Genomic DNA, 27,331 nt, shown 5'->3' with positions numbered 1-27,331 from the left:
TCAGTGGGTGTGGATGCTCTAACAGACACGCCCAGCTATTCAGAAACTAACTGGCAACCATTAACGGATGTCTTGACTGCCACTTGTGACTGAAACCAAGTTTCCAACCCTCTCGGGAGGCTGTAACTGAAACAAAGACAATCTCTACAGCAAGAGGGCGAAGGAAAATGGACTTTAAGAAAGCAACACCCCGTGACTAGGCAGATAGATCCTTGTATTGTCAAAGTCAACACAGTTAAGCTGAAGGAAAATGTGGGGATTTCAGGCAAAGAGAGAGAGAGAGAATTAAGCATTTGGTGATGAGATCATATTTCAATTCAAAGTGCAGATGAGGGGCGTTGCAGCTTCCCTTACAGCAGTCACCATCATATCCACGGGGTCGTGACCTCTGCTGTCGTTGGGATGGAACAATGCTATTGCTGGAAGAAGGGCAAGCATGTGAAATTTAGGAAGTCAATTGATACCGTAAGCTCCCATCCATCTATGGTAGAAATGTTTTATGAGCAGTTCCCTTTTTCCAAACTGCTGTAAATCAAATATCAATGTGTCTCCAGTGTTCCAGTTATATCTCAGAGGACTATTGAAGCAAAAAGTACATCACAATCTGTCCCTGCACCGTTACAACCAGTGCTTTAAATGCCACGAACGCCACACACATTCGGATTATTATCAGAGCTCGCAATCACGTTTTAGCTACGTTGGGAGCGTGAAAACAAAAGCCTTGTGTGAGCTGGAATTTGTGTTTGGTGCGAAGTAGCAACTGTTAGCATGCTAGCACACTAAAGCCAGTCCTCGTGAGTATGTGAGCATGTTGACGTTAGCGTTTAGCTACTTAACCCTCCTGTTACCTTGAGGGTCAATTTGACCCCATTCAATGTTTAACGTCGGTGTTCTTTGGGGTCAATTTGACCCCAGGCTGTTTTTCACTGTGTCAAACAAATAAGAAATATCAACTTTTTTATATATTTAAAGGGCTATTTAGGTAGTCAACAAACAAACATAAAGTACCTCACACTTAAAATTGGGAAACAATATTAATTCTAATAATTTTCTGGAGGTTTTAATTGCTGGGGTCAAATTGACCCCGAGGGTAAAATATGTTAGTAAATGGTAAGGTAACAGGAGGGTTAAGTGTTAGTGTGCTAATTAGTAAAGCCTCACAGAGCTGCCAGCAAGGCTGTTGTAGTCTTATAGTCGTGTTCAAATCCCCCCAGAATTAAATTTAAATATTATTTGTGTACAGAATTAAATACTCTCGCAAACTCAAAAGATAAATAAAATCAAAGTCAGAAGTTGCCAGATTAAGGTACATTTTCAAAGTCAACCATGCAACATATTTAAAAAAAATATTAACCTGACAATAGCAACACCATAAGTATAATATTATCACTAGTATCCTCATTATCAAAGTTGCTTAACTTTATCTTATCAGTAGAAGGAGGATTTTTATGTTTTTGGTGTGTTAAAAAATGTAATTCAAGTTTTGAAAAGGTGTCTGTCAACAGTGAACTGATATGTGTTCAGATTTTTAAAGTTTCGCTTGAAAAGCCGAATAAATATGCTATAACTGGTGGTATAAGGAATCTAATAATGCAGGAGAATATGTTAATGTTCTTGTGCAACAGTAAGAGAGTGAGTGGGATTAATTAATCCCACGTAGCTCGTATGTTTTCATGTGTTTGACCCACTCAAGTGACAACAGCTTTCCCTCCAGTGAAGGGGGACCGTCGTCAGTCATGTAAATCTAAGTCTTTACCCACAACCCGGCTACACCTCCTGAACAAGTACAACAGGCCTCTGGTTTCATTGAGGAAGTGACTCGGCTACTCAGATGAAAAGTCGTCGGCGGGGGTTCATTGTATCGGCTGTCTCAATCGTCAGGTTTTCCTGTTATTTACTTTATTCAAAGGAATCAAATCTAAGGAAATGACTAAAGAAGGAGAAGAACTGGGTGGCTCCTACTTTTGATAACATTGAAATTAAGAGGGAATTCTTAGTTACAAAGTCTGAGAGGTTCAACGTCTTCATCGAAGCTTCATTGCCACTACGTGACCTACACAATCTCACACACGTCCAACTTTTCCCCCTGCAGTCCGAGCTTTGATGTTTGGTTGCAGTTGTGCTTTCAAGGAGAGGCGATTTCCTCAGGATGTTGCTTATGTGCTGCTATGTGTTTGGAGTTTAGAGACGCTGCGTGCATTCCTCAAGCTGCTGGTTTTGGGGGAAATGAAGGGATCCGTGGATCTGACGTGCAGCTCTTTGTTACCTTTGCATTGAAAATGCGGAAGGTTATGTTTTGATCGCCGTGTATTTATTTGTATGCGTGTTACTCGCATAACTCAAAAAGTATTAAACCAAATCGCATGAAATTTGGTGGGATGCTTGGTTATTATCCGGGGACCATTTGATTAGATTTTGGGATCGATCGGATCAAAGGTCAAGGTCAAGGTCATGAAAAGGTCAACATCTTCTTTTTACCATAGCACGGTCAATTTCTATCCAATTGGCATGCAACTAATGCCAAAATGTTCATAATTCAATGCCCAATCTTGTGATGTGCGAAGGTATGCACTCTACCGAGTGCCCGTTCTAGTTTGTGTAATGTTTACAGTCCGCGAGAACAAGAGGCTGTTGTCGAGGTCAAGCCACAGAGACCATACTGTACTCGCAATAAATACATCTTACAGGTAGTTATTTCTATTGCTCCTGATTTGCTTAGTTTTTGGTCTATCTTAAGCTGCCTGTCTGTTGGTCAGTCCTCCTACACATCCATCCCACATGATGTGAATGTTGCATTAATGCTAATTGGCTAACGTTAGCATGCTAGTATGCTAAACTAAGAAGTTGAACATCAACTTTATAATATTAAGGCCTCTCGGAGCTGCTAGCAAGGCTTTAACGTGTTGTTTCTATACATATCGGAGTCTTTTTGGCTCAGGAGCCTCCCGTCAGCGGCTGATACCAGCAACAACAAAGAAACCGGTTTGATCAATGTACAAAAAGGTCTATTTCAGGAAGCGCTAATCTGTGTGCTTTACCTGCTAGAAACTAAGCAAGACAGCTTAACTTGTGCGGAGAAGAACTAAGGCTTGTCGGAAAATTACTAGCTTCAAAAACACTCAAAGCTTTCGACGTTTCTCGGTGTTGTCTGTAAACTCTGTCGACCTCAGTCTTCACCTGCCCTCGAGGCTAAAACAGGACGGTGAATGCTTTAAATGCACAGACCTGGGATCAGAAAGGGAAGCTATAGGTGTTAGAAATATGAGGTGTTTTTCATTCCGATGGGATCTTTGCCAGTAGTTTACAGAAAGTGAAGTGTGCCTCTTCCGAGACCGTTTAACTGGACGCTGCCGTGGATCAGCGCCAGGCTCAAAAAACACGTCTGTCTCTTCCTTACAGGAAAGCTCGTGGTCTATTTACCCGAAAATGTGTAACCGTGAAAACCTGAGGTGTTATTGTTTAATTTATTACTGCATGTCCCCCCCCCCCGGGCCAAAGTCCCGTGATGAGTGGCCAGAGGGACCTGCCTTCGCGGGAATCACGTGACCGTCTGAGGGAGGTTATGAGCGGCAGGTTGAAGCATAGAAAATAAAAACAGAAAAACAAAAAGCAGCTCCTGCCTGCCTGGCGAGCGGCGGCAGAGGCCCTTTTAAGGCATGTTAATGGGCCCGTGTGGAGCAGAGGGAATGACAACGCGTCTGCTTTTTTCTCCGCTGGTTATCTTCACATGAGGGTTGCGTCAGTCAACGGATGAGCTAATTTCCTTTCCTTTCTTTTCCTATAGCAGGCTGAGCTTCAGGTTGGGGGTTAACTGGAGTAACAGGAGCAGGCCAGACAGAAGGAAGCGTTTGTCCGGGGGGGATTACTTAAAAGCCTTACTTTCAAGTTCCATACTAACTCTGATAATGTAATAATGTGATTAATAAAGCCATTTGCCAAAGGAAACTATTTATTTTAAAAGATTTATTAAATGACCATTATGGAACGAAGTGGAAAAGAGGTGTCAAATACGCGGCCCGAGGGACAGAACTGGCCCGCAACAGGGTCAAATCAGGCCGACTTGATGACTACATTTCAGAGAAGTCATTGATTTCCATTTTTTTATACGATGTCCTGCTACAATAAGAGTATGATATGGTAGAATTATTGTATATATACTATTATACATCCCACATGCTTGTGTACAGGCTACGTGACACAACACTGTAAATGCAGGAGCCGCTGGTAGAAAATGTATTTGTCGAAAAAGAGAAGAGCGTCAGTTTTTCGAAGAAAAATTGACCGGTTCTAATTTCGGTTCCTATTTCCTCACAGAGGTCAATGTCCTTGGTGTGTTCACAGCACCTTTCATGACTCAAGGAATATGATACTCCACGCCTTTATCAGACTCAAGCGTCTCTGAGTACTTCGAAAAACGCTATAAAAATGTAATGCATTGTTATTGTTATTATTATGATGGTCAAAAATACTTGGACAAGATAGGAAAACTGAAAGCGTCTTCAATTGTTTAAATAATAAACATTTGGAGGTTCTATTAATGATATTATATATATATTTTTTTACTTTAGATCAGTCTATGGACTGGAATCAGGTTGACACCCCGGTCCTATAAGCCTTTTATGAGGTAGAATATAAGCCTTGAGCTACTTGGAAGCTCTTATTATATATATATATATGTATATATACAGTATATATATATCCTTCCATAATATATATTATGGAAGGAAACTATTTTGAGAGAAAACTCATGTCCAAAATAGGTATTTATGGAAGTTGAGGGTGGGAGATGTCAGCAGCAATTTGTCTTTTGTTTTGACAGTATTTCAGTCGCTTTTTTTGTGGCACTTTTAGCTCTTTTTAGAAATTGATAAATGTGGTGTTGACTACTTTGTTGTGGAAATACTCTCGAGCCCAGGGACCAATCAGAATCTAGACTAAACAGGAAGAGGAGGAGGCTTCCTGTCTAACCCTGAAGGAGACCAATTCATCCAGCACAGAATCTGTACATGGCAGTGTACTGGAACAGTGTTCTCAGCAGGGAACCAAAAAGTATCCAGATAAAAATAACGTATTTGAATGAGATACTTAGTAGTTAAAGCAAAAAACACTTCACGCTATCACATAAGCAGCTTTTTCTCCCAATGTCTCCAGAATACAGGCGTGTTTTTTACTAGATTTCCTCAGTATTTTGGATGTTTTAACAGAACTTGGCCGTGAAGTTTTTTATAAATGTACCCTCTAACGTTGGCACACAGAATGACATATTTAAAAAAATGTAGTCAGATGTGTGAATAATGTCAGTGTTATGCAATAAGGGGTCTATTCATTATGACTGAATAGACGTGAAACGACTTTGGGTTTACTGGGTTTACCTACGCGGAAAAGTCATAGAAATAAAACTGTCTTTAACAACAATATTTTCTCTTGAAGTTGCTGCATTAAATGTGTTCCTGAAATGACTCTGTATAGCAAATAAATAATATTCACGTTGGAGAAAACTACCTTACCTTCCTATAATATAAATTCAATCTCTAAACTTTAATGACAACTGCATTGTAACTGCTCCAGAATGCATAGAGATCTATGTGTCTGATGGAGAAAGACTGGTATATATTCTACATTGTATTAATTAAGTATAATTTACAACACCAAAAAGTTCTTTTTTTGAGTGTAGAGCTCTGAGTCTTGACTTAAAAAATCATAAGTCCCATAAAAGACTTTCATTTTTGTGCGGATTTTAACAAACAAGCTATATTGTGGTAATGTGTGAGCTTCAGAAGCTTTTGTTTCTGTTGCAAAGTTTGCATGCAGTCTTTATGCTAAGCTAAGCTCATTTAAGTCACTCTTCATCTCACCCTCAAGAAAGTGAGTGAGCGTATAGTTCAAACATTAAACTATTGTTATAAAGAGACCTGACAAAAACATGTAGATATCTGAGATGCGTACGGCGCGTCATCAGTGATGTCATCTGGGATGATCAGGGGTTTCCAGTCTTTCTCCATCAGACACACTCACTCAGCCTTATGGATTGTGTCCTAATACCCCCCCCCCCCCCCCCCACACACACCCCAAAGATCACAGAACCCACACAAACGCTGAGCGGGCGCTTTACTTTTATACAGACCATCATTTTCTCTTAGTTTTAGAAGCATTTGTCAGATGTGAATACCAGCGAGAGGCCCTCTCTCTCTCTCTCTCTCTCTCTCGTACTCACAAGCCACTGACTAACGCCGTCTACTATGTGTCTGCTTCCAGCGGCCTGTGAGTCCTCCTGTGCGTCTGTAAAAGCTGTCATGGGTTGTCTCAGCACGTCATCAGCAGCTCCCGGAGAGGCCTGGCTGATGAGAACGGTGGCAAAGCGTTGGCTTTTTCTGCATGCGTCCGAATGAAGGGAGCATTAGTCAGTCTTAAAGAGCCACGCCGTCCTGCTGGAGCTATTAATAGCCACACAGACAGCCCTGGTTTTTCAGGAGAAAGCTGGCATTTGAAGCCAAATCCCCCCTTTCCCTGTTCGTTTCCTCCACACCCTCCGCTCTGCAGAATGTCTTGTACTGTGTAAAATCGCTCATAAATGTATTTTTAGCCTCCAGCTCACCGCAGCCGCCCCCCATTTATACTGTGATTTGTTTAGAATGAACACACGTGGAACCGGAGAAAGGTCAGAGCTATAAGATCGTTATTTCTATTTCTGCACGTTAAACATCAACTCTGAGATATTTGACGGCTGAATCCTTCATTAATTATTAGTTTAAAGCAGACTTCACAAATGGCTCAGCCAGCTGTGGCTCCACTGAGATGCATCACTCGGCTGCTTAGCCAAAGGGTGGTGGCTGTGTGTGGAGAGACAAAACTATGAAACTACATTAAAATAAACTAGAACGGGCACTCGGTAGAGCGCATACCTTCGCATATCACAAGATTGGGCATTGAATTATGACAATTTGGCATTAGTTGCATGCCAATTGGATAAAAATTGACCGTGCTATAGTAAAAAGAAGATTTTGACCTTTTCATGACCTTGACCTTTGACCTGATCGATCCCAAAATCTTATCAAATGGTCCCCGGATAATAACCAATCATCCCACCAAATTTCATGCGATTCGGTTTAATACTTTTTGTGTTCTGCGAAGAACACGCATACAAATAAATAAATAAATACACGGCGATCAAAACATTACCTTCCGCATTTTCTATGCGAAGGTAATAAATAACTTCGTCCGAGTTCATAACTTTGACTATTCTTATTTTATTTTAGCCGTATCCTAAGATAAAGATGTGGACGAAAATAAAATGTCTGACTGTTGCGACCAGGTGAATCCCACTGAGATTAAAAATCTCTTTTTTTTAGCGTGACCTGAACAAGACAGGCAGCAACATATGAAACACGTAGTTACAAACAAAAAACACAGAACAAGATGAGTTAAAAGACACTAAAAGTTTTAAAAAACAGTGACATAACAGGGTTAATTTAACCCTCCTGTTACCTTCACATTTACTAACATATTTTACCCTCGGGGTCAATTTGACCCCAGCAATTAAAACCTCAGAAAATGATTATTGACTACCTAAATAGCCTTTTAATATATAAAAAGTTGATATTTCTTATATGTTTGACACAGTGAAAAGGGGTCCAAAAATTCCCCAAAGAACAACACCGACGTTAAACATTGAATGGGGTCAAATTGACCCGAAAGGTAACAGGAGGGTTAAGAAACATCGACATTGTTGGGACCCTACCTCCGTTTCTTGCATTTTAGAGCATGTATCAGTTCTTTGAGTGTTTGTTTTAGTGTCAACACAAAGGTTTGGCTTGACCACATCTCGCTGCCTCAGACTCACAATAAGGGTCTCACAACATTGTTTGAAGTTCTTTCTGGGCGTCTCCACGGCCTCCAGGTACAAGATCCACGTGACCGCAACATCAATATTAATCGACACCAGCTAGGAACCCCATTTCCTCTTCGTCATGTGCTCTCAATAGGCAAATAATACCAAAAGAAAATGTGTGGGCGACACACGAGTTCACTCATCATGGAGCAGCTGATCTCAGAGAATGAGGTCATGAATGAGGTATCTTGATGGGACTGCTTCTTTTTTTCATGAGAACTTTTAATTTATTTGTGTCAAACTGGATGCTTGAGTCAGAGAAACTCATTTCACAGGCTTCCAAGAGGATAGACACGTCATTCCAACCCTTTTCATATCTGTTTTATTCAGATATATATGCGTAGTTCATTGAGACTGATTACCTTCGCATTGAAAATGCGGAAGGTTATGTTTTGATCGCCGTGTATTTGTATGCGTGCGTGTTATTCGCATAAGTCAAAAAGTGTAAGACCGAATCGCATGAAATTTGGTGGGATGATTGGTTATTATCCGGGGACCATTTGATTAGATTTTGGGATCGATCGGGTCAACGGTCAAGGTCAAGGTCATGAAAAGGTCAACATCTTATTTTTACCATACGGCGGTCAATTTGTATCCAATTGGCATGCAACTAATGCCAACATGTTCATAATTCAATGCCCAATCTTGTGATATGTGAAGGTATTCGCTCTACCGAGTGCCTATTCTAGTTCATTCATGCGATCGTTGTTTCTCCCCAAGAAGGCGTTCTCAGTTCCTCAAACTAAGCAGTCTGCTTGGTGGGAACTCCCCGTGATGTCTGGGAGAAACATTCATTCTCGAGATCATCTGATTTCTGGTGCCGAGGTTCACAGTGTGATGACATGTCCACGCTGTGCGTCATCGCACGAAATATAACTTCTCCGGTTGGGGACACCTTTTGAGAAATTCAGTTTGAATTGGTTTCTGGAATAAAACTTTATAAAATGACATATGTATAAACTTCACACATGAGTGTATCGGATGAAACAGGATATAATAATACACCACACAGACATCTAGAGTATATCAGCGTCATTGGGTTTCAAATTAATCTACAGTTTAAGTTTAGAAATGTTAATTTAGACTGAGTTAGGATTTTCTCCAGAGATATCCTCTACAATATATATTTTGTATGCACTGAAAATCAATTGAAAGTTATTTATTGAGGCTTCTGATCTCAATATATTTAAGCTTTTGCAATGGAGCAGGTGCACTGTGTCTGCTACTGATCCCACAAACATGCATACAGTAATCTGAACTGACATAACAAGACCAACAGTCTCTAAATCCTCGCGTGGGGCCATCTAGAGGCTTCAATGTGTATTACACCATACACAATTATTATTATTTAGCAAAAATGTAAAGATCAACATGAGGAAATCAAAAGAGGGTTATTATATATAAATATATATATTTGTATGTATATATAATAACCCTCTTTTTGAAATCAAAAGAGGGTTATTATATATATATATATATATAATAACCCTCTTTTGATTTCCTCATGATGATCATATATATATATATATGTTTTTTTGCAGTTTTTTGCAGTTTATTATACTACCTGTTTTTATTGTTGTTTGTTTTTTATGATGTATCTTGCACTTTACCCCCTTTGCTGCTGTAATCCTGTACATTTCGAGGCTAATAAGGGAATATCTTATCTTATCTTAAAAGTGTTTAGTTTTTTATTAACATATAGAATATATTAGTAACAACATATATATATATATATATAACAAATAATAATAAAAACAGGTAGTATAATAAACTGTATAAAAAGCAGTAAATGAAAAACAGTATAGAATCCACAATAACTGAATAGTATACAGACAGAATAAGTACTACAACTATTTTGCACAGTGTATTTACGGCGTACTAATGCTTTATACAACGTAAAGAAAAGTTCAAATACATTGTGAAGAACACACCCGAGATGGTTTGGATAGGAAAAGGCTGCAAGGCATCTGAACCAACATATCATCTAATCATACTAACTGAGGTCGGATAGCTTTGATGCATATGAATAGGTTTCTCAGGTTCTTCAAGTATTGCACAGACCCCTCCCTCCTGGGTGAGGGCGCTCTCAGCTCAGCCCTGCGCGCAGCCGGTGACCTCCACAGTGCTCGTGCTCGCGTTACGCACATCCGTCCGCAGCCACAGCAACCAACCGGAGGACCGCCGCACACTCGTCCGCGTCTCATCATCATCTTTCTTCATCATCACCGTTATCGTCATCTTCATCATCACCGCCAGACCCACACAACATGGACTACTCGATCCGCGCCGCCAACGTGGAGGACTGCAAGGACATCGCGCGGATGATCCTGGTGAGCGAGACACGTGCGTCGCACGACAATTAGGAGAGCTCGCGTGACTCACGCGCGCGCACGTCACCTCTAATACACGACGTAGCTGTAATAGAATTATTAATTATTCATGATATTATTGGTTGCGCCGCTGTTCATGTCAATCATTTCATTGGTCACGTATAGCTCACTGACATGTTTCAGGGAACTTTGTGATTCTTCACACGTGTTCAATGAGTGATGTCATGTTTGTATGTTTTCCACAGGAGTTGTCTGAACATGAGAAGGTATCAGAACAAGTGAAAGTCACACAGAGAGGTAACAGCTGTGCACAATATTATATTCTCTGCTTTGACTTTATGATTATATTCATTTGACCTGCACACGAAAATGAGGGGAAATCCATGTCAGACAGTATCCTCATAGGACAGTTCAATCTTGACCTTTTGAGAAAGATCTGACCATAAAGTCCATTTAGTAGCCGTTCTGGAGCTTTAAATGATTCACATTATCTTCAGGTTGCCTAGTTAAAATGTAAGAAACTTGACATTTTTCCATCTTCCCTGACACTTTTAGTATGTTTATCCTATAGATTTTCTCATTTATGGTGAGGAGGAACTAAGATTATGTGACAGGATCAACAGCTCCTGGGCAGATAGTGCATGAACCTCTTAGCGAGATATGTGGCTGCTATCTCTAAAGATAAAGTTCAACGTAAACTTTAATGCCAGCACATACAATTAGTTTCACAGGAAGATAAAATGCATTTATATACCACATGGCAATTAAAAAATAATATATATATATATATATATAAATACATACATACAGTATATATATGTATATATATATATATACATACAGTATATATACATATATATATGCATATATATGTGTATATATATATATATATAGACATATGCTTCAGTAAATCTTTTTTTTCTTTTTTAAACAAATCGTTCTACAGATGTAAATACTATTATCATATGTAATACTATATATATATATATATATATATATATATATATATATACATGTGGTAGAATTGCCGTCGATTTAAGAGTTGCAGAAGTAAATGACTGTAACAGGACTAAATGCAGTTGCAAAGCAACATTTAAAGCCTCCACAGTATCACGACTGTGGAGGCTTTGGGGTATTGATCCTAATTCCAGGTGAAATGACTTTAATATTTTATATGCAGACTTGGAGCAGGACGGCTTCTCCAAGAACCCGTTCTTCCATGGGATCGTCGCCGAGGTGCCGGAACAGCACAAAACCAAAGACGGTGAGGAGGAACCACCAATAGCATCGTTCTGCTTAGCGTCTCCAACTGTGTACGTGTGTGTGTGTGTGTGTGTGTGTGTGTGTGTGTGTGTGTGTGAGTGACGGAGTTGTACAGGTCTTCAATGTCATGCAACTTAAACAAAACAAAAAAACAAAAGCTAGCCTCTCGTGCACAGGAAGCATCGTGATAGACCCACGTCTCTTACGTCTCAGCAGGTTTTATCACCTCTTGCCTGTTTAGTGCATCGCTGATTGGAATGTGGCCAGAAGCTTGACGCGCAGCATTTTTTTCCCCGACTCTGCAATTTCAACGTCGATTAATCCTTTAATTTGAGTTTGAGCGTAAAGTGGCTCCTTTAAAAAGTCCAAACCATACATCCGGCCCACCCAAATGATTGTTTCAAATCGTTTTGCAGATGTAAATACTATTATCACGTCTTGTCCTTCACCATAAAGATTGTGTAATAAGAGGCTCAGCTCACAAAGATAAATGTGCACTGCAGTGGGGAAGGAAAAAAAGAAGATTTGTTTGTGTTCTGCATTCTGCTGCAGGAAAACTGCATCCCAGTGGTGGTTGCAGACACGGCTGCACTTGTATTGAGTGCATCTAGTTATACGTCTATTATTAGGAAATCAAGAAGAGAGAAATATGTAACATACTTCTTAAAGAAACTAAAAATGACATGTGTATGACACCATAAAGGTCTCTAAGGTTCTATACAAACAGCTTTTTACTGAAGTGTTTTAAAAGCCTCCTTTCTGGAGGCCAATAGTCCATCTCTGAGATGTCAACACTCACACAGCTGTGGTTCCTGCTCTCTATCTTCATTTATCTCTTCTCCACCTGCCTGAGTCCTCACGCAGGAAGACCTTTCTTGCTCTTGTACATATTACCACCTTCTGTAGAGTGTTTTTTTTTGTATACTTTGTATTTTTTCTTTCTTATTTTTGTGTTATTTCTAAACTGTTGACTCGGAGAGACCTGCACTAGATTGGACTGAATGGTCTGGGCACAAATGGCGAATGAATCCTTGAATCTTGAAAATCTTGAATTTTAGTTTACTTGACTTATTGAAAAGGCAAACCTGTCGGCACACGGTTGCGGATTCAATCAACAAGATTTTACAGACGGATAGAGAGCAACATTAGTCGTGCCTTTAGGCAATCTGGTGAACGTGAATCCATTATTCCCTCTCTTTTAGCTCTATTTTTGGTCTCCACCAACCCCTGAGGGAGATGTCTGGCTCTTAAGTAGCTAAACGCTCCCCGCTCGTTCGATATTTACGAGATAGCGTCGCCTTCTTTGCTGAAAACAGCTGCCTGCGTCTGAAAACAAAGCCGGCGAGAGCGAAGCCGAACAGGAAAGCTGCGCTACGTTAAACCGAAACGATGATCTGAAAGACACTCAAACGCTCTGAGAGGAACTGCAGAGTCAGCTGATCATTCTCAGTGGGCGTGTCACGATTTCACACAACATTTAGTCATTTCATAAATGATTTTAGATTATATTACATTAGTAAAGAGCCAATAAATTAGTCCTTTCAATGACTTCAGCACTACACACGTATATAAAGATATTGATTTTAAATGCCGGTTGAATTATTTCATTAAATATTCTGAATTAGTTTCCCCCAACTTGTTCAAAACGAATGAATGAAATGAACGAATGTGCGTGTAACACTTGTTGTCAGCTAGTTCCCAGGCTCATCCGTCTGTATATATGAGCTATGTGGCCTAATATGTCGACTCCTTGATTATGTGGCCTCTCGCTCGTAAAAAAATGCTTATATAACCAAAGCTAACGCACTGCTTTTCCTCAGAATACAGCGATGAGAACATTCACAGACCCTCTGCTGCCCAGCTGGGCCTTTTTCTTCCATGACGCCAACCTTTTTCCATCCAGTCCTCAGATATCTGACTCCAAACTGAATTATAAACAGCCTAAAAATAACCGCACCGAACGGAAGAAAGACAAAAGTCGCTGGTCATTTCTACTGGTAAAAAAAAAGAAAGAAGTCTGTTGTTGCCAACCTGAAATTAAGCCGCTATCAACAATATATGGATGTATCTAATTCCTTTGTTGGATGACAAATTCATGATTGAATATCTCTTTTGCCAGCGTCTGAAACTACAAGCATGACGGCGCAATGTCGCTAATTAAGTTGAATATGTTTAATAGAATGAATAAACAAGTGGTATGCTGCTTTTTAAAAGTGAATTAATATAATTCAAATAACCAGTTTCTTCACATATATATATTTTCTTTAATTTTCAGGCCACACGAAGATTGGATATGCACTTTACTACTATTCCTACAGCTCATGGTCAGGCAGAGCCGTGTATATGGAGGATTTGTACGTGATGCCTGAGTTCAGAGGTACAGCGCATCATCTGTTATGTGTATTATATCTACTTCATTACTGATACTACATAACAATAACTAGAATGGGCACTCGGTAGAGCGCATACCTTCGCATATCACAAGATTGGGCATTGAATTATGAACATTTTGGCATTAGTTGCATGCCAATTGGATAAACATTGACCATATGGTAAAAAGAAGATTTTGACCTTTTCATGACCTTGACCTTTGACCCGATTGATCCCAAAATCTAATCAAATGGTCCCCGGATAATAACCAATCATCCCACCAAATTACATGCGATTCGGCTTTATACTTTTTGTATTATACGAGTAACACGCATACAAATAAATAAATATATAAATAAATAAATACACGGCGATCAACATTTTCAATGCGAAGGTAATTAAGTAAATATAACGGTTATGGTGAAAACATAAATAAAAACAAGTAATTCATGACCTCTGTGTTTCAGGGAAGGGCATCGGTAAAGCACTTATGAGTAAGGTGGCTCAGGTGAGTGAATGTGGAAATGCTCCCTACATGTTGGGCCTTTTTTCTCGCTAAATAGTTGCCGACACGTCTCAAATATTTCCCGCCTGTCTTCTTGCTCCCGCAGTTGGGCCTCGCCGCCGGCTGCAACCAGCTCAACTTCACCGTCCTGGACTGGAACAAACAATCTCTGGACTTTTACTTCAGCCAGGGCAGCGTGGACATCACGGCGAGCATGGGCTACCACTGCATGCGCTGCGAGGGGGAGGCGCTGGAGCACCTGGCCCAACCTTAACGTGACCTCGGCAGCCGGGAGGTCACTCGGTGCAGGGAGAGAGAGAGAGCGAGAGGGGGAGAGAGAGGGGGAGAGAGAGGGGGAGAGAGAGAGAGAGAGGGAGAGAGAGGGAGAGAGAGAGGGAGAGAGAGAGAGAGAGAGAGCGAGAGCACCAAAGGGCCCCGTTTCAAAACTTGACCATGACAATCGTAAAGCCGATTTCTCTAAATGCAGATCATCAAAAATAATTGGCTGTTTGTTAAGCTCCGCCCCCTCTTAAGTTACCGTTACTCTGTTTATTACTACTAGCACAGCACACATGCGGTTTACAATATTAACAGCGGCAGACTTACAAGTGACATATTCTTAACATGCAGGTAAACAAAACCTCATTTATCGCGGACGACTTGAAATGACAACTGTAATATTTTATTAGCTGTTAGCGAGCATTTACTTATTGGCTAATGCAGCATTTTCAGTATTATTTTTTTCTCGGGGGGGGGGGGGGGGGTATTGAACTGTAAAACATTCACGTTTACATATTTGCTTCAATGTGCAAAATCTACACCCACAAAAGTACATTTAATGTGGTGTCATCGTGCTATTACATAGTGCATGCCACAAGACTATCAATATGTCCAGTTTAAATAACATCTCTTATTTAAACTGGCGTTTGTGTCATCTTGTTCTTCCCAGTGTTTGTAATTTCTGTGTTTTTAATATCTGTTTGAATTATTTTTACATTTTAGCCTAATTTATATTTCTGATATTTTAATCGTGTAAAGCCCTGTGAGTTGTGTCCTCTGAAAGGTGCTGTACTACATATATTAAGTATTATTAGTACAATAGTATTGTTCTTATAGACTCCAAGTGAACATGAAGTGATATAGGAACGTTATTGTCTGCAACTTCCCACCAGAGGGCCGGTCCAAGTTATACATTATAGAAATTAATATTCCTTAAAATGTCAAAGGCTAAGTTCAACCCTGATTCCTGTCCATTAATTGCAATAAATTGGACTTTGAGGAGCAACTTTGTAAACAAACGTCAAGAATAGATAGTTAAAAGATTTAAATTAATATTTAAGTGTGCAGGGTGTGTGTATATGATTACTACGCGGTGTAACAATCACCTGGAAGGTGGCTATCTAACTGGTCGACCTCCAGCTCACTCTTAATATCCACATGGTCGCTCCCTACACTATTTATAGTTAAAAGACAGAAGATGAAGCTAGATGTCAGTTTACTAGATTTGCTGGAGGGAAAACTTCAAATCCTTTAATGAGCAGGACAGAATTAGCCTGAACTCTGATATGGCCGTTTAGTCTCCCACACGTTTGACGTTTCATCTCAATTTCACTTAATAATTCAGTTATGCTAAGTTACAACTGATAGCTATAGCCAGGCATGCTAATGCAGCTAACATGTACATGTTTTGGTACAGTTAAAAACAAAAAGACACTTTAGAGTCATACATACGCAGGATCGGCGTTACTTTACAGCCTGATGCTCACCGCTGCACCGGGTACCTGCTGGGCCTATTGTTCTGGTTTGAAATGGGGTTTAGCAAACAGACAGTTGCCTTATTACGTCAAAGCTGCAGTTATAAATATTGGAACGGGGCCGATACGCAATACATTTCAGGCACTGTAATCTGTGTTTGTTTTTCCCTCGTGATATATTTTAAATCCGAGCACCTTTTGGATTTTTGTTTTTAATGGATCCGGTAACATAACCTGAGAGAAATGTTGAACATATGAGCACAAGAACGGTCTGACAGGAGTGTGTGTGTGTGTGTTTGGGGCGGTGGGTTTTTAGAGGAAAGTCTTAGCACAATAATCATGTTGGAAATTGTTTTTTTTATCTTGCACAAAATTCCACAAAAACCTTATGCATCATAAAGCCGAGATGTCCTGTACATCTTACTGTATGAGTGATGGAAAAGAGTGAGTTGTGGGTATCGTATCCCTTTAAATGTATAAAGTATGACAACGACCAAGAGTCAGTCACCTCTTCCCTCGTCTAGCAGAGAAGGGGTGCTGTAAAGCTGTTGTGTAGCACAATGCACAGGTATTTACAGGTATTTACACTGTGTTCTCCCTTTAGAGCTGTGTGGGCTATTGTATGTACGAAACAATGAAATTGGGTTGGACTGGAATAGAGAAAAATATAACAAACTGTGGACTGGTTTCAAAGAAATGTGCCTAGAATCAGACATAAAGGATCCATCTGGTGGAATTTAAGAAAATAAAAGTCTGGCACTGGGCTCTGTGTCTTTGAACCTGTTCTGCTCAAACAAAAAAGGGAATAATTCTGGTCTGCACTTCTGTTTTATATCCAGTCTCATTTTAAAAAAGGGGAAAAAAGAAATAGTGGGCTCTCTGTATCATTTCCAACAATGTAATGAAAACAGTCTGAGTTGTGGATTATATTTAGTAGCATTTTTTTTCCATCACTCTCAACAAGTAAGAACCTCTTGTGTCGCTTTTGCTTTTTGCATTTCATCCTTTGTTTACAAAATAATCACGTTGAGTAAAGAATGCAGATTTGTTTTAAATCGTTGGGATATTGGATATGTTTGCAGATTTATGTGCAAAACCTACCTTTTAAAGTATATGGAATTTTCTGCGGAGGAAGAGGGTGAATATTTGGGCCAACTGCTGCTCTCAGAAAGGGAAATATTGTAAGAGAAATATATTTGTGCTCCAGTATTCTTTGGACCCACGGTCTAAAGTTTATGCTGATACATTTAATGCTATTAGAGAGTGCATGCTCAAAGAATCAATACAGAGTCAAGGCAACAGAGGTATTTATAACCTCTCTTGGCTGCAACTTCCCTTCAGGTTTCCAGCCCCCATCTATAACTTAGCTTTGTTCCCAGCATGCATTCCTCAAACCTGACCCCTATCAAATATTGGCGATAAATCTGACTTTGAAAAGCAACTTATAATACAAAAGGCGATACGAGATGATTCATATTTAGTCTCCAGCGTGTGTGCAGTGTAACAGTCAGTTTAACTAATCGTTGGTGAGGTTAAGGAAGCACCTTGGTGTGTGTGTGGAATTATTTCTTAGTACCCTGTGTTTTCCAATGCTCCGTGCTGTCATTGAGGTTTTCTGCCAGCAGAGGCATGAAGGTTAATGCATCAGAAGTATCTATCTCCTTTAAAAGTCTCTGAAGGTGGTTGAAAATAAAGATGGTTCATATTTGGGGGAAATACATTCTGGGATTCTCAAGTTGTTTTCACGTGGCCGGCAACATGTGTGAAGGGGCCACGACAAGTACACCTTGTTGTTCCAGACATTCTGATGCTTCAAAACATTTGCAAACCATGTTACATTTAGCTTCGAGCCGGCATGATAAATGTATTCCACCCTTCCTGTTGTCGCCAACCCTTGAAACCCTGTTCTTCTGTATTCTTGTCGACACAAAAGAATAAAACCGCAGACTGCAACCCGGCTGATGGATGCTTTTTCCTTTCTTTTCTAAAGTTAATTCAAAATTCAAAATGATTCACATTTGGAAAAATATCTTCAAATAAAATATATAAAGACATAGTTTGAGGTTTAAAAGAAAACAAATTGTTATATAAAGGTGACGCCACATAGGCTGTATGCAATGGCACTCGGCCCATAGGGGGGGCCACTAACACCTCCTGTAAAACAAAATTTAAAATGCAACTTACATCTCAAACATTGTTTTTAAAAAATGCACACACACAGTAAAATACAATAACACATATGCATCAACGCACACACTTCAACAAAATGATGTTAGAAATTAAGAATTTATAACTATGCGATGCCCAGAAAAGTGTAATATCAAAATGTTTGGTATAATTTCTCTTATATATGAGTCACTAATAAATGGTCTATTAGGATCAATAGCAGTGGTTGGCTCGGACACATATGCCGCACTTGATGACCAGCCTCGCCGCCACCACTGCCTATACACCAGCGCCCCCGCGTGGTCACAAACGGAACTGTTACACGCGTGACTGGCACATATTTCCACGGCATGCGAGTTGATGACGGAGGAAGCCCCGCTGCGCCTCGCGTGCTTTCCTCACGCGCACCTCGTTGGCTTTATTTATTTATTTATTTTTTCACGGCGGATGCGCGCGAGCATCTCATCGTCAGGGCTCGCCAGGGGCGCGCGCGGAAAGTTCACCGCCAAGTCAGTGCACGTGCCTGTGTGCGCGCGTGTGAATTCTTCACGCTCGCGTGTGCTCAGTCGCTCAGTCTAATGGAGTGACCCCCCAGCGCGCTGTTTAAAGGGAAGCCGAGAGAGCTGAGTCAACGAATCACAAGGCGCAGGATGCAACAGTTGATGTGCGCGAGGAGCAGCGCTCGTGTGTTTGGAGGCACGCGAAGGATGCTGTCTTTGATCTGCGAGGAGCAAACAGCGGATGTTTGGTCGCTTTAAAAAACAAAACTCATCTGTCAGATAAAACCGAGAATTAAAGCGAAGGTCTGAAGGCAGCCCACACACACACACACATACACACACGCGCGCGCGCGCGCAGCGTCTTTCTCGCCGAAATGGCCATTTGGACAGAAACGCATTTGGAGGGACTTCATGCTCTGCCGGAATGAAGTTGGAGTGGGCATTTCGGATGGTCTGCGGCGGCGAGTAGCAGCGCAGTCTGCGCCAACATGCATCGGATTCTGCAGCGGAGGCGAGTGCGCAAGCTGCGGGTCGTCTGGGCTTCTCTGGCCCTGTTGGCGCTGTCTCTGGCCGCGTGCAGCGCGCTGTTCACGGCGTGGACTTGGCGACAGACGCGGGACCTGTCCGAGTCCTTTAAGATCCTGCAGGACCGCATGGAGCAGGTTGGTGTGTCCTACTCATATAGAAACCCCGCGTAGCATATTTATATACCAACAAAACATCCCATAATATTTACACGGCCGGCAACTAGTGCAGACCTTCAAGTGTTTTGTTATGTGACTTTTATTTGTGTGTGTGTGTGTTTGTGTGTGTGTGTGTGTTGCGGTTACGGGAATCTTCGCGGGAGGGGGGGGGGGGAGATATGGAAAAGAAACAAAATGGAATTCCACGCTATACCGCCTCCTCCTCCTCCTCTTCATCACCCACCCATTCACGTATACTCTATTCTATTGCACCGTGTCTCTGCTTGGCACTTGTATTGCTTCCCAATAAGTGCAGTCAGGTTGTGTGCAGTCGCAGCGTATTGTGTGTGTGGCCAACCCCTCCGCCATGTTTAATTACTCTGGTGCCATAGTGCTCCACTTTTATCTCAATTTACTGGAAAGCCTCAACTATGTTGGCACGAGAGCACTTCATACCCGACCGACTGCAGCGGAGGCCCGAGGCATGAAGGAGGCCGGCTGACACTGTGTGGCAAGTGTAAAAGCGTTTGCGACGTGCACGCGCAGGATTGCAGTGCGATGTCAATGCACAGTGCATTAAATATATATATACTTCTTGCACTTGCAGCACGTGTCGGACTCCAGCTCGAGGTTGCATCGCAAGGCCAAATGAATTTCTCTAAAAGGAGCGGATGGAAACTCTTCTGGTTTCAAGTTCACAGTATTTACAAAGCCAGGTTGCACTAGATTTGAGATCAGGGGGACAGGTTGTGTTGACAGACCTGCACACACACACACACACACACACACACACACACACACACACACACGGATAGACCCCACAATTGGACACGTGGAGTGTTGCTGCTGGAGCCTTTCCCGAGGGGCCCCATTCTGTTCATTTGACCGTTGGCCAACTCACTGATGAGAGCCAGCGAGCGAACGTCTGGAGAGCGAAGAGCAACTCGCTGCCTCCATTTCCACAGTAGCAGTAAATTTAGACTTTTTTCTCCGAGCCGCCGTTCCTCTGACTTCACAAAGGCCTCCATCAGTCATTCGGCGGGCCCCCAGCCACGGGTTGAACACTTTGCTGGCTTGACAAAAGAAAGAAAGTTAATTTCTTTCTCAGAAACGGGAGTAAAGATGTGAGGAATGCAAAGCACTAAAAACATGCATTAGGTGTCGCAACCGGTCTCTGAGGAAGTGGTCGACCTATTCTGAAGCGAGCGCGGCGGCGGCAGGAGACGAGGAGACGAGGAGACGAGCCTGTTTATGTGGCTGGCTGGAGGAGGCCGTCTGTGGCTGCGTGGGATCCGTGCCAGACAAAAGTCATAATAAACTTATTGGACGTTTGTTAATAGTGCGCTTTTCTCTCTCTCTCTCTCTCTCTCTCTCTCTCTCTCTCTCTCTCTCTCTCTCTCTCTCTCTCTTTCAACAGGTCAACACACAGAGGAAGGCCATTGTTCAGCTCATTCTGGAGAAGAGAGAGCTGCTGGTGGGACAACGAGTGAAGAGAGACGGTATCGCAAATCTTAAAGTCTTCCACGGCATTTCTTTTTTTTAAACTTCTGCACAACCCCCCCCCCCCCCCCCCCCGAATCACCACAGACACAATAACTACCGACTGTGCGCCCTGTTGTTTTCGTTGGGGTGGGTAGAACATTTAACACAAACGCTGGCCGGCCTCGGCCCCACATGCCACTTTGGTCGGGCCCCGCGGGGCCGCAGGCGCAACCCGCTGCTAAAAGTTGACACAGGAAAAGAAGAAGTAGGCAGCTGGATGACTGCTTCAGAAATTACAGGTCTGACCAGAACGGCCCTCGAAGCCCAGAAAAGGCAGCTGGAGCGAGAGCGAGCTCCTTGTTGCACGCTTTTGGGCAATTAAATCGAATTTTTTCTTCTTCTTCTTTTTCTTCTTCCTTCCTTTCAGACACGCCAATGATTTGTTGTGAAACGGGTGATATTTGATGACCTATCATTGCAGTATTCGTAGCCTCCGCTTGCGTCACCCGTCACGGGATCGCTCGATTGTTCACATTCCGCCCGAGAGCGAACCTCCGAGGCGCCGGGTTCCGGTCGGAGGGGACGAGAGGGTTCGCGGAGAGGCCTTCGCCAACATATCTATGTATCGATGTCCGTGTCGATATTCGCCTTTTTCTTTTCTTCTGTAGGAAATGATATCTGACTTTATAGTCTTTCAAGAAATAAAGCCCAGACAGCTTTTTCCAGTTTGCGTAAAGCGGAGCGTCGGCGTGCGGGACACTGCTGATATGTTCCCTCCGGATGACTGACAGCCCGAGTCAGGAAACCCGGGCCCGCCTGAGGGCTTTACGCTCGCCCGTAGCAATTCCTAAATCGACAAGGTCACCCACCTGTGAGTTATTTTAGCAGGGACTTGATATTCCTATGTGATGGCGTTGGGGTCGTGGGGGGGGGGGGGGGGAGGGGTTTGGCTGCTCCGTCTCCAAACATAAAGTGTGTATTTCTCAGCGCGTACGTACAGTATTTGAATTGTATCTGTGTCTGAAATCGCTCCCCGTAGACCGGATTGCGAGAGCTAAAATAAACCTCGAGTGAGTAACAAGAGCAGGCATTCTGCAAGCGCCGGCCTTTTAGTGTTGTGTTTTATTTATTGTATTTATCCGAGCAGGGGCCGGAGCCGTTGCTTCGCTCTGTTCTTAATCAACTCTTGTTGGGTCACAGAGCAGCCAGAGACCTTTTTGACTCTCTTTTTTCCGGCACTTCATTTCTCTTATTTAGTGTTCTAAAGCGTTGTCTCTCTATGCTGCATTTCGTGCTTTCACTTTTCCACTGTCTATCTTGTCTTCGCCTCCCCCCCCAAACACAGAGCACAGAGCTCCACATCCTCCTTCACCCCATCTTTCTTCTTTCTCTGTATTTTCTAGATGACTGCAACCAGCTGGCACTAAGATTAGCCCCCACAGGCGAAAAAAAGGAGGCACACGCTTTTTTTTTGGACTGAAAATAACAGTTTGAGGAAATATATATTGAAGCATGTGACAGGAAATCCTTTGCCCATCTGCTAACCGCGTTTACCAAACGCCATGTTGAATCTAAATGGCTGCAAATTAGCATACCGTGTTATTAGACAGATACAGATGGTAATGGTTGTTTTGTCAAAAAAAAGAAAAAAAGCCACAGAAGTATTTTCTCTGCCATTCATTTTTCTGTCTCTCCTTTGCCTTCCGAAGGGAGGGCGCTGCGAGGGAGGAATGGAAACGGAAAGAAAGCGGCGTCTCATTTCGAGAGTAAGTGGCTTGGCAGATCCCTTATAGCCGTCTCGCGTAGCATCTGCTGAAGAGGTTTCAATCATATACCCCAATACCGTCGCTCTCATAAAACCTTAATTGACTTTCCTCTTTTCTCTCTCTCTCTTCCAATGTCTCTTTTACTTTCCACCAGTAACCAAAGTCTCCTCTCAGCAAGGTAAGTCGTAAATACGAGGGATGGAAGATAATCTGTGACATTTCTGTCTGCGGGACGATTAACCATGCCTGTGTGTGTGTGTGTGTGTGTCAGTGGGAGAGGGCGGCGTGATTAAGGGTTGGGTGGAGAGGTCGTTGAATATGAGCAAAGCGGTGAGGTACAACAAGGACAAAGGCACCTTCATCGTGGAGAAAGCGGGCGTCTACTTCCTGTTCTGCCAGGTGAGGTTATGCTGGGAGTTGTAGTTCATCAACAATCGAACATTTGGAGCTCATGGAAATCAATAACTTTGCTAATTGAAGATATTTAAAGGCCGAGATGAGACCATTTCCTCAAATGTAAAGACATTTATTCATTCATCCTCACGTCATCGGTGTCGAACGAAGGTATTTACGATCGGTACCAAACCGCCGCCGCCGGTATCGAACAGTTCGTACAAGTGTCGCTGAAATGTCTTTTAAAAGCAACATGCGCTTCTCATTTTTCTTCTTTTTTTTTTAGACTAAATTGTTTTCCTCTCTCGAATTTGGCTTCCCTGCCGAGTCTCGGGACGCAACAACTAAAAACAGCCTTTTATTTTGCACAAGCAACATCGTGTTCCTTTCGAGCGTCGGATAGCAGGTTTCGGTTTAATCTCATGTTGCCAGACATCTTGTCAAGTTGACAGGTCTGGAGAAAATCTCAGCCAAAGAAGAAAGAAAGAAAGAAAGCGTGACGATAGCGGGGCTGTGGAGAACCCCGAGGCGCTCCGTTTAGCTTTTCATCCGAAATATCTGAGAAGCATCCCCCCCCCCCCTTCGTCATGTGTCCGCTAACCTCCCCCGCCCCCTCTCTCTCTCTCTCCGTCTCCTCAGGTGTTGTTCAACGAGCAGCAGTCTCAGTACGTGAAGCTGGACGTGGTGACCAGCGGCCAGCGGCCTCAGAAGCTGCAGTGCATGGAGGGCTACGGGACGACCCCCTCCGCCGGGCCGCACCCTTTCCACTTCCTGAAGCCGTGCCAGGTGTCCGGCCTCCTGCGGCTGGACAAAGGCACGGAGCTGCAGGCCATCACGGGCTCGTCCTTCAGACTCCACACGCTGGGCAACCCCTCCGCCTCGCCTCACATCTTCAGCATCTTTAAAGTCAACTGACGAGACTCCGCCCCCGAGAGAACGACTCAATGAACTTCTTTTTTACAAATTTTTTTTTTACATTTTATTTTCTCGTGTGGATGAGATTCTTTTCATTTTCTTTCAAGAGCAAGTCGTGGGCTTCACATCTCGTCACACGGCCTCTTTCCCTCCCCCCCCCCCAAAAAACTTTGATTTGACAGACGTCTCGAAGTTGTTGTTGGAACTCTATTTTTTTGACCATTTTGGAACGCATCAGACACAGACGTTTGGATTAAAGCCAAGACTAAAAAATGCCTCGGTGAACGTCTGCCGAGAGAACAGATGTGTTGGAAGCTGTGATGTAGATAAAGGGCTTCATATAAAAGAAAAAAAAGAGGAATACCCGGCATTCATCTTCGTCTTTCGTATCATGTCATAAAATGTGCTTACACTCCCTTTATAAGACTGACGGTAAAGCTGTGCATGCACCTTCCACTTTTATACCACCGGTGCCTCGAAGAGCTGAGAGCACGTCTGCACGCGTCTCGACACTATAAACAGCCGACGTGATGATTATTTTATACAATGCAGCCTCTCTGTGTGTGTGTGTGTGTGTGTGTGTGTGACATCGTATTGAATCAAGCAGTTCTTGTTTATGCTGATATGATCTTTACATTGAGTGCGAGGTCTTTTCTTTCAACGCGTTGTATGTACTTCGCACTCGTTTAACTTTTTATTTTAATTTTAAATAACATGGATGTGAATGTGTGCTCTTTTTCTAAAGGTCACATTTGATTGTAAGGTATTTGTGTGTGTGTGTGTGTGTAAGTATTATCGGCTTGCCTTTTTTCGAGAGAGCACTTGCAAGTTTAAGTAAGCAAAGCATATGCAGGTTTAAATATAGCCGTCTCTTTTTTCTGCTTTTATCTGTTCGATGGCACAATAACCATCTCCAGGACGTATTGCAACTCGTCATTCAACGGTATTGGAATAGTTCTCATTGATATTAAATATTACACAGATTTTGTTATTGGAAATAAAACATCGTTTGAGATTTTCTATCAGAAAAACGTAATATTGGCGTTAATAATACTGATAATATGGATCAATAATGAGCATGAAGGCCTCTACGTGCTCATACATGCTTTTGCTTATTAGCACTCAACTCAAAGTACAGCTGAGGCTGATGGGAATGTCAGCGGTTGTTCAGGTATTAGACAGTAAACCAAATTATTGGCCAAAAAATATATATATTTCCTTTTTTTTTGCCCTTCAATGACCAAAATTTAGTTATTTTCTTAAACTCCGAAGTAAAAACAATGTTTTGACCAATGCACATCTGACAGATTGAACCTGCAGGTTTGGGAAATGATTGACTTTGTAAAAATCCAAATTAAATCCAATATTCATCAAATGAAGCGCCGTTTGCTCCCAGACGTTCCTCACTCACTTCTTTATTGTCTAAAAAGACATTCCTTCCATTCTCTCCAACGCTGCTGCTTTCTGTAATATAATCCCGCTACAATACAAACAGTGTGTATTTCCAGCAGTGGGTTCAGCACTCCCACTCTTGTTTATAAGTAGTTTTTGTGGACGGACCGCATTGGTTCCTCCTCAGCACTTTACTGCTGCGAGCGTCGTGTTTTTAATTGGAGCCAAACATTCACGTTTTCAAATGGATGTCAGATTTTTTTGAAATGTAGATTGTTATTATCCTGTGTTATTATCCTCATTGTTTTCCTCTTCTTCCATTTTTGTGCCTCTCACCACCCCCACCATCACCCCCCCCCCCACGCATATTTCCCTGTCAGCAATGATCAGACACACACACACACACACACACACACACACACATGCACACAAACACCCCAGCAGCCGTCTACATTTTCACTTCCTGAATCTAAACCTGAACCACATAGCTGAAGGTCTTTAAGAAAGACACACACACACACACACACACACACACACACACACACGCTTCGTTGCCCCGATTCCTATTTTTCTTAATGTCAACGTGTATTTTATCACATCGGAAATCCAGTGTGAAGTCTTGTGAAGAAGTTTTCTGTAAAGGATGATTTATGCAATCGATGCCTCGGCGATTTATTTTTCTTCATGTTGAATAAACTTTTTTTTGTTGACGTTTTGGACATGTTACTTCAAAAAAAAATTCGGAAACAAGTCGAGAAAAAACCCAGCTCCAGGAATGTGAGCAAAGAAAATTAATGAGTTTCCCAAATTGGATGGGATGTACAATGAATAGACAACGTGCCGTGAAAGAAGACGCTACCTGCCGAGCATCGACCAACGATTAGCTTTGGAAAAATACATCAAAAATAGTGCCGCACATACTTTAGAACTTCATCAAATTGATCAAACGACCAACTTTGTATCACAGTTTCGTCAAAAATGACTTTTTAATTGGTCGTGGTGAAAATCCTGGTTGGGCTCCCAACTATTAAAACAAAACAAAATATTTTCCATCTCAAATTGTCGCATTTGAAGGACTTTTAGAGGGTAACGGAGAAGCATTGACCCCTCAGACTTATCTGGAGGGGAGGGGGGGGGGGGGAGGGGCGACTCTCTCAGACAAACGTAAATCACAAACACAACATACTTTGGTTTAATTGTATTTTCAACGATATAACTGAAGTACACTGGCTGTTAAGCTCCTCGACATAAAAACGTGGTGCCCCCCGAAAGCATAAGTGTGCGACTGTACGGCACAGAGGAGCGTCGGCATGGAGACGGTCACTATCTTATCTCTCTAATGAAGCCGTCAGCGTGCGCTGAATGGGAGTCGATCTCCAGACCGCTCCACGGCGGCCGATGGCCTTTTGAGCGCCGTAATGAAACACGCAGGTGTCAACCTGCCCGTCGGGAGCCGACGCGATCACTCGTATTCACGCACACTCGCCCCCGATGGCTCGGCCTTCGGGAGCCATTTGGGGTTCAGTAGATCTTGCCCTAAAAAGAGCCACTTGGCCGGGGTTCGGACCGCCGTTCCACTGATTAGTGGGACGACTTGCTCTACTTCCTGAGCCACAGCCACCCCAAAGAGGCCTCTGGGAATCATAAAGCTGAGATAACATTTAAATAGTGAACCGTGAACTGAGCCGGGTGACTCTTTGCTTTTGGTCCTCGTGAATCACGAACCATATGCCGTACTCAAGGTTGTCCTTAGGAATGTGTGTGTGTGTGTGTGTGTGTGTGTTAATATCGCTCGCTAAATTTGAGGAGTTTGATTTGCCTTCATTTATCAACCAAAAGATAAATAAGAGTACTTTTAGTTGGTTTTTTTTGCTTTATGAATGTTCCATTCTTCAGCCTGTGTCAGTCTACGGGCTTTTCATTC

The 27,331-nt window shown here is 42.3% G+C and overlaps 2 protein-coding genes across 2 annotated transcripts; both read left to right on the top strand.

Moving 5' to 3' along the window:
• Positions 1-10,052: 10,052 nt before the first annotated feature.
• Positions 10,053-14,650, top strand: LOC130211848 (thialysine N-epsilon-acetyltransferase-like). The gene is made up of 6 exons (XM_056442871.1): positions 10,053-10,218; positions 10,464-10,515; positions 11,399-11,482; positions 13,757-13,858; positions 14,319-14,359; positions 14,463-14,650. The coding sequence occupies exons 1-6, from the start codon at positions 10,156-10,158 to the stop codon at positions 14,628-14,630; spliced, it is 510 nt and encodes a 169-aa protein (XP_056298846.1). The 5' UTR covers positions 10,053-10,155; the 3' UTR covers positions 14,631-14,650.
• A 4,204-nt stretch (positions 14,651-18,854) lies between these two features.
• On the top strand, positions 18,855-26,117 carry tnfsf12 (TNF superfamily member 12). Its single transcript, XM_056442636.1, has 6 exons — positions 18,855-19,438; positions 20,877-20,958; positions 22,651-22,707; positions 22,862-22,885; positions 22,979-23,106; positions 23,740-26,117. The coding sequence occupies exons 1-6, from the start codon at positions 19,265-19,267 to the stop codon at positions 24,013-24,015; spliced, it is 741 nt and encodes a 246-aa protein (XP_056298611.1). The 5' UTR covers positions 18,855-19,264; the 3' UTR covers positions 24,016-26,117.
• The last annotated feature ends 1,214 nt before the right edge of the window (positions 26,118-27,331 follow it).

The sequence above is a fragment of the Pseudoliparis swirei genome, chromosome 21, assembly GCF_029220125.1.
Source record: "Pseudoliparis swirei isolate HS2019 ecotype Mariana Trench chromosome 21, NWPU_hadal_v1, whole genome shotgun sequence".
In the NCBI taxonomy this organism is placed as follows: domain Eukaryota; kingdom Metazoa; phylum Chordata; class Actinopteri; order Perciformes; family Liparidae; genus Pseudoliparis; species Pseudoliparis swirei.
The sequence above is the reverse complement of the archived record's forward strand: the minus strand, read 5'-3'. Positions and strand labels throughout refer to the sequence as shown.

What these genes read in the sequence shown, in the direction of transcription:
- LOC130211848 (XM_056442871.1), top strand. Translation starts at nt 10,156, where the DNA reads ATGGACTACTCGATCCGCGCCGCCAACGTGGAGGACTGCAAGGACATC. An exon ending in AGTGAAAGTCACACAGAGAG is followed by an intron (nt 10,516 to 11,398) that starts GTAACAGCTGTG and finishes TTTTATATGCAG; the next exon opens with ACTTGGAGCAGGACGGCTTC. An exon ending in CGTGATGCCTGAGTTCAGAG is followed by an intron (nt 13,859 to 14,318) that starts GTACAGCGCATC and finishes TCTGTGTTTCAG; the next exon opens with GGAAGGGCATCGGTAAAGCA.
- tnfsf12 (XM_056442636.1), top strand. Translation starts at nt 19,265, where the DNA reads ATGCATCGGATTCTGCAGCGGAGGCGAGTGCGCAAGCTGCGGGTCGTC. An exon ending in ACAACGAGTGAAGAGAGACG is followed by an intron (nt 20,959 to 22,650) that starts GTATCGCAAATC and finishes TGCCTTCCGAAG; the next exon opens with GGAGGGCGCTGCGAGGGAGG. An exon ending in TCTACTTCCTGTTCTGCCAG is followed by an intron (nt 23,107 to 23,739) that starts GTGAGGTTATGC and finishes CCGTCTCCTCAG; the next exon opens with GTGTTGTTCAACGAGCAGCA.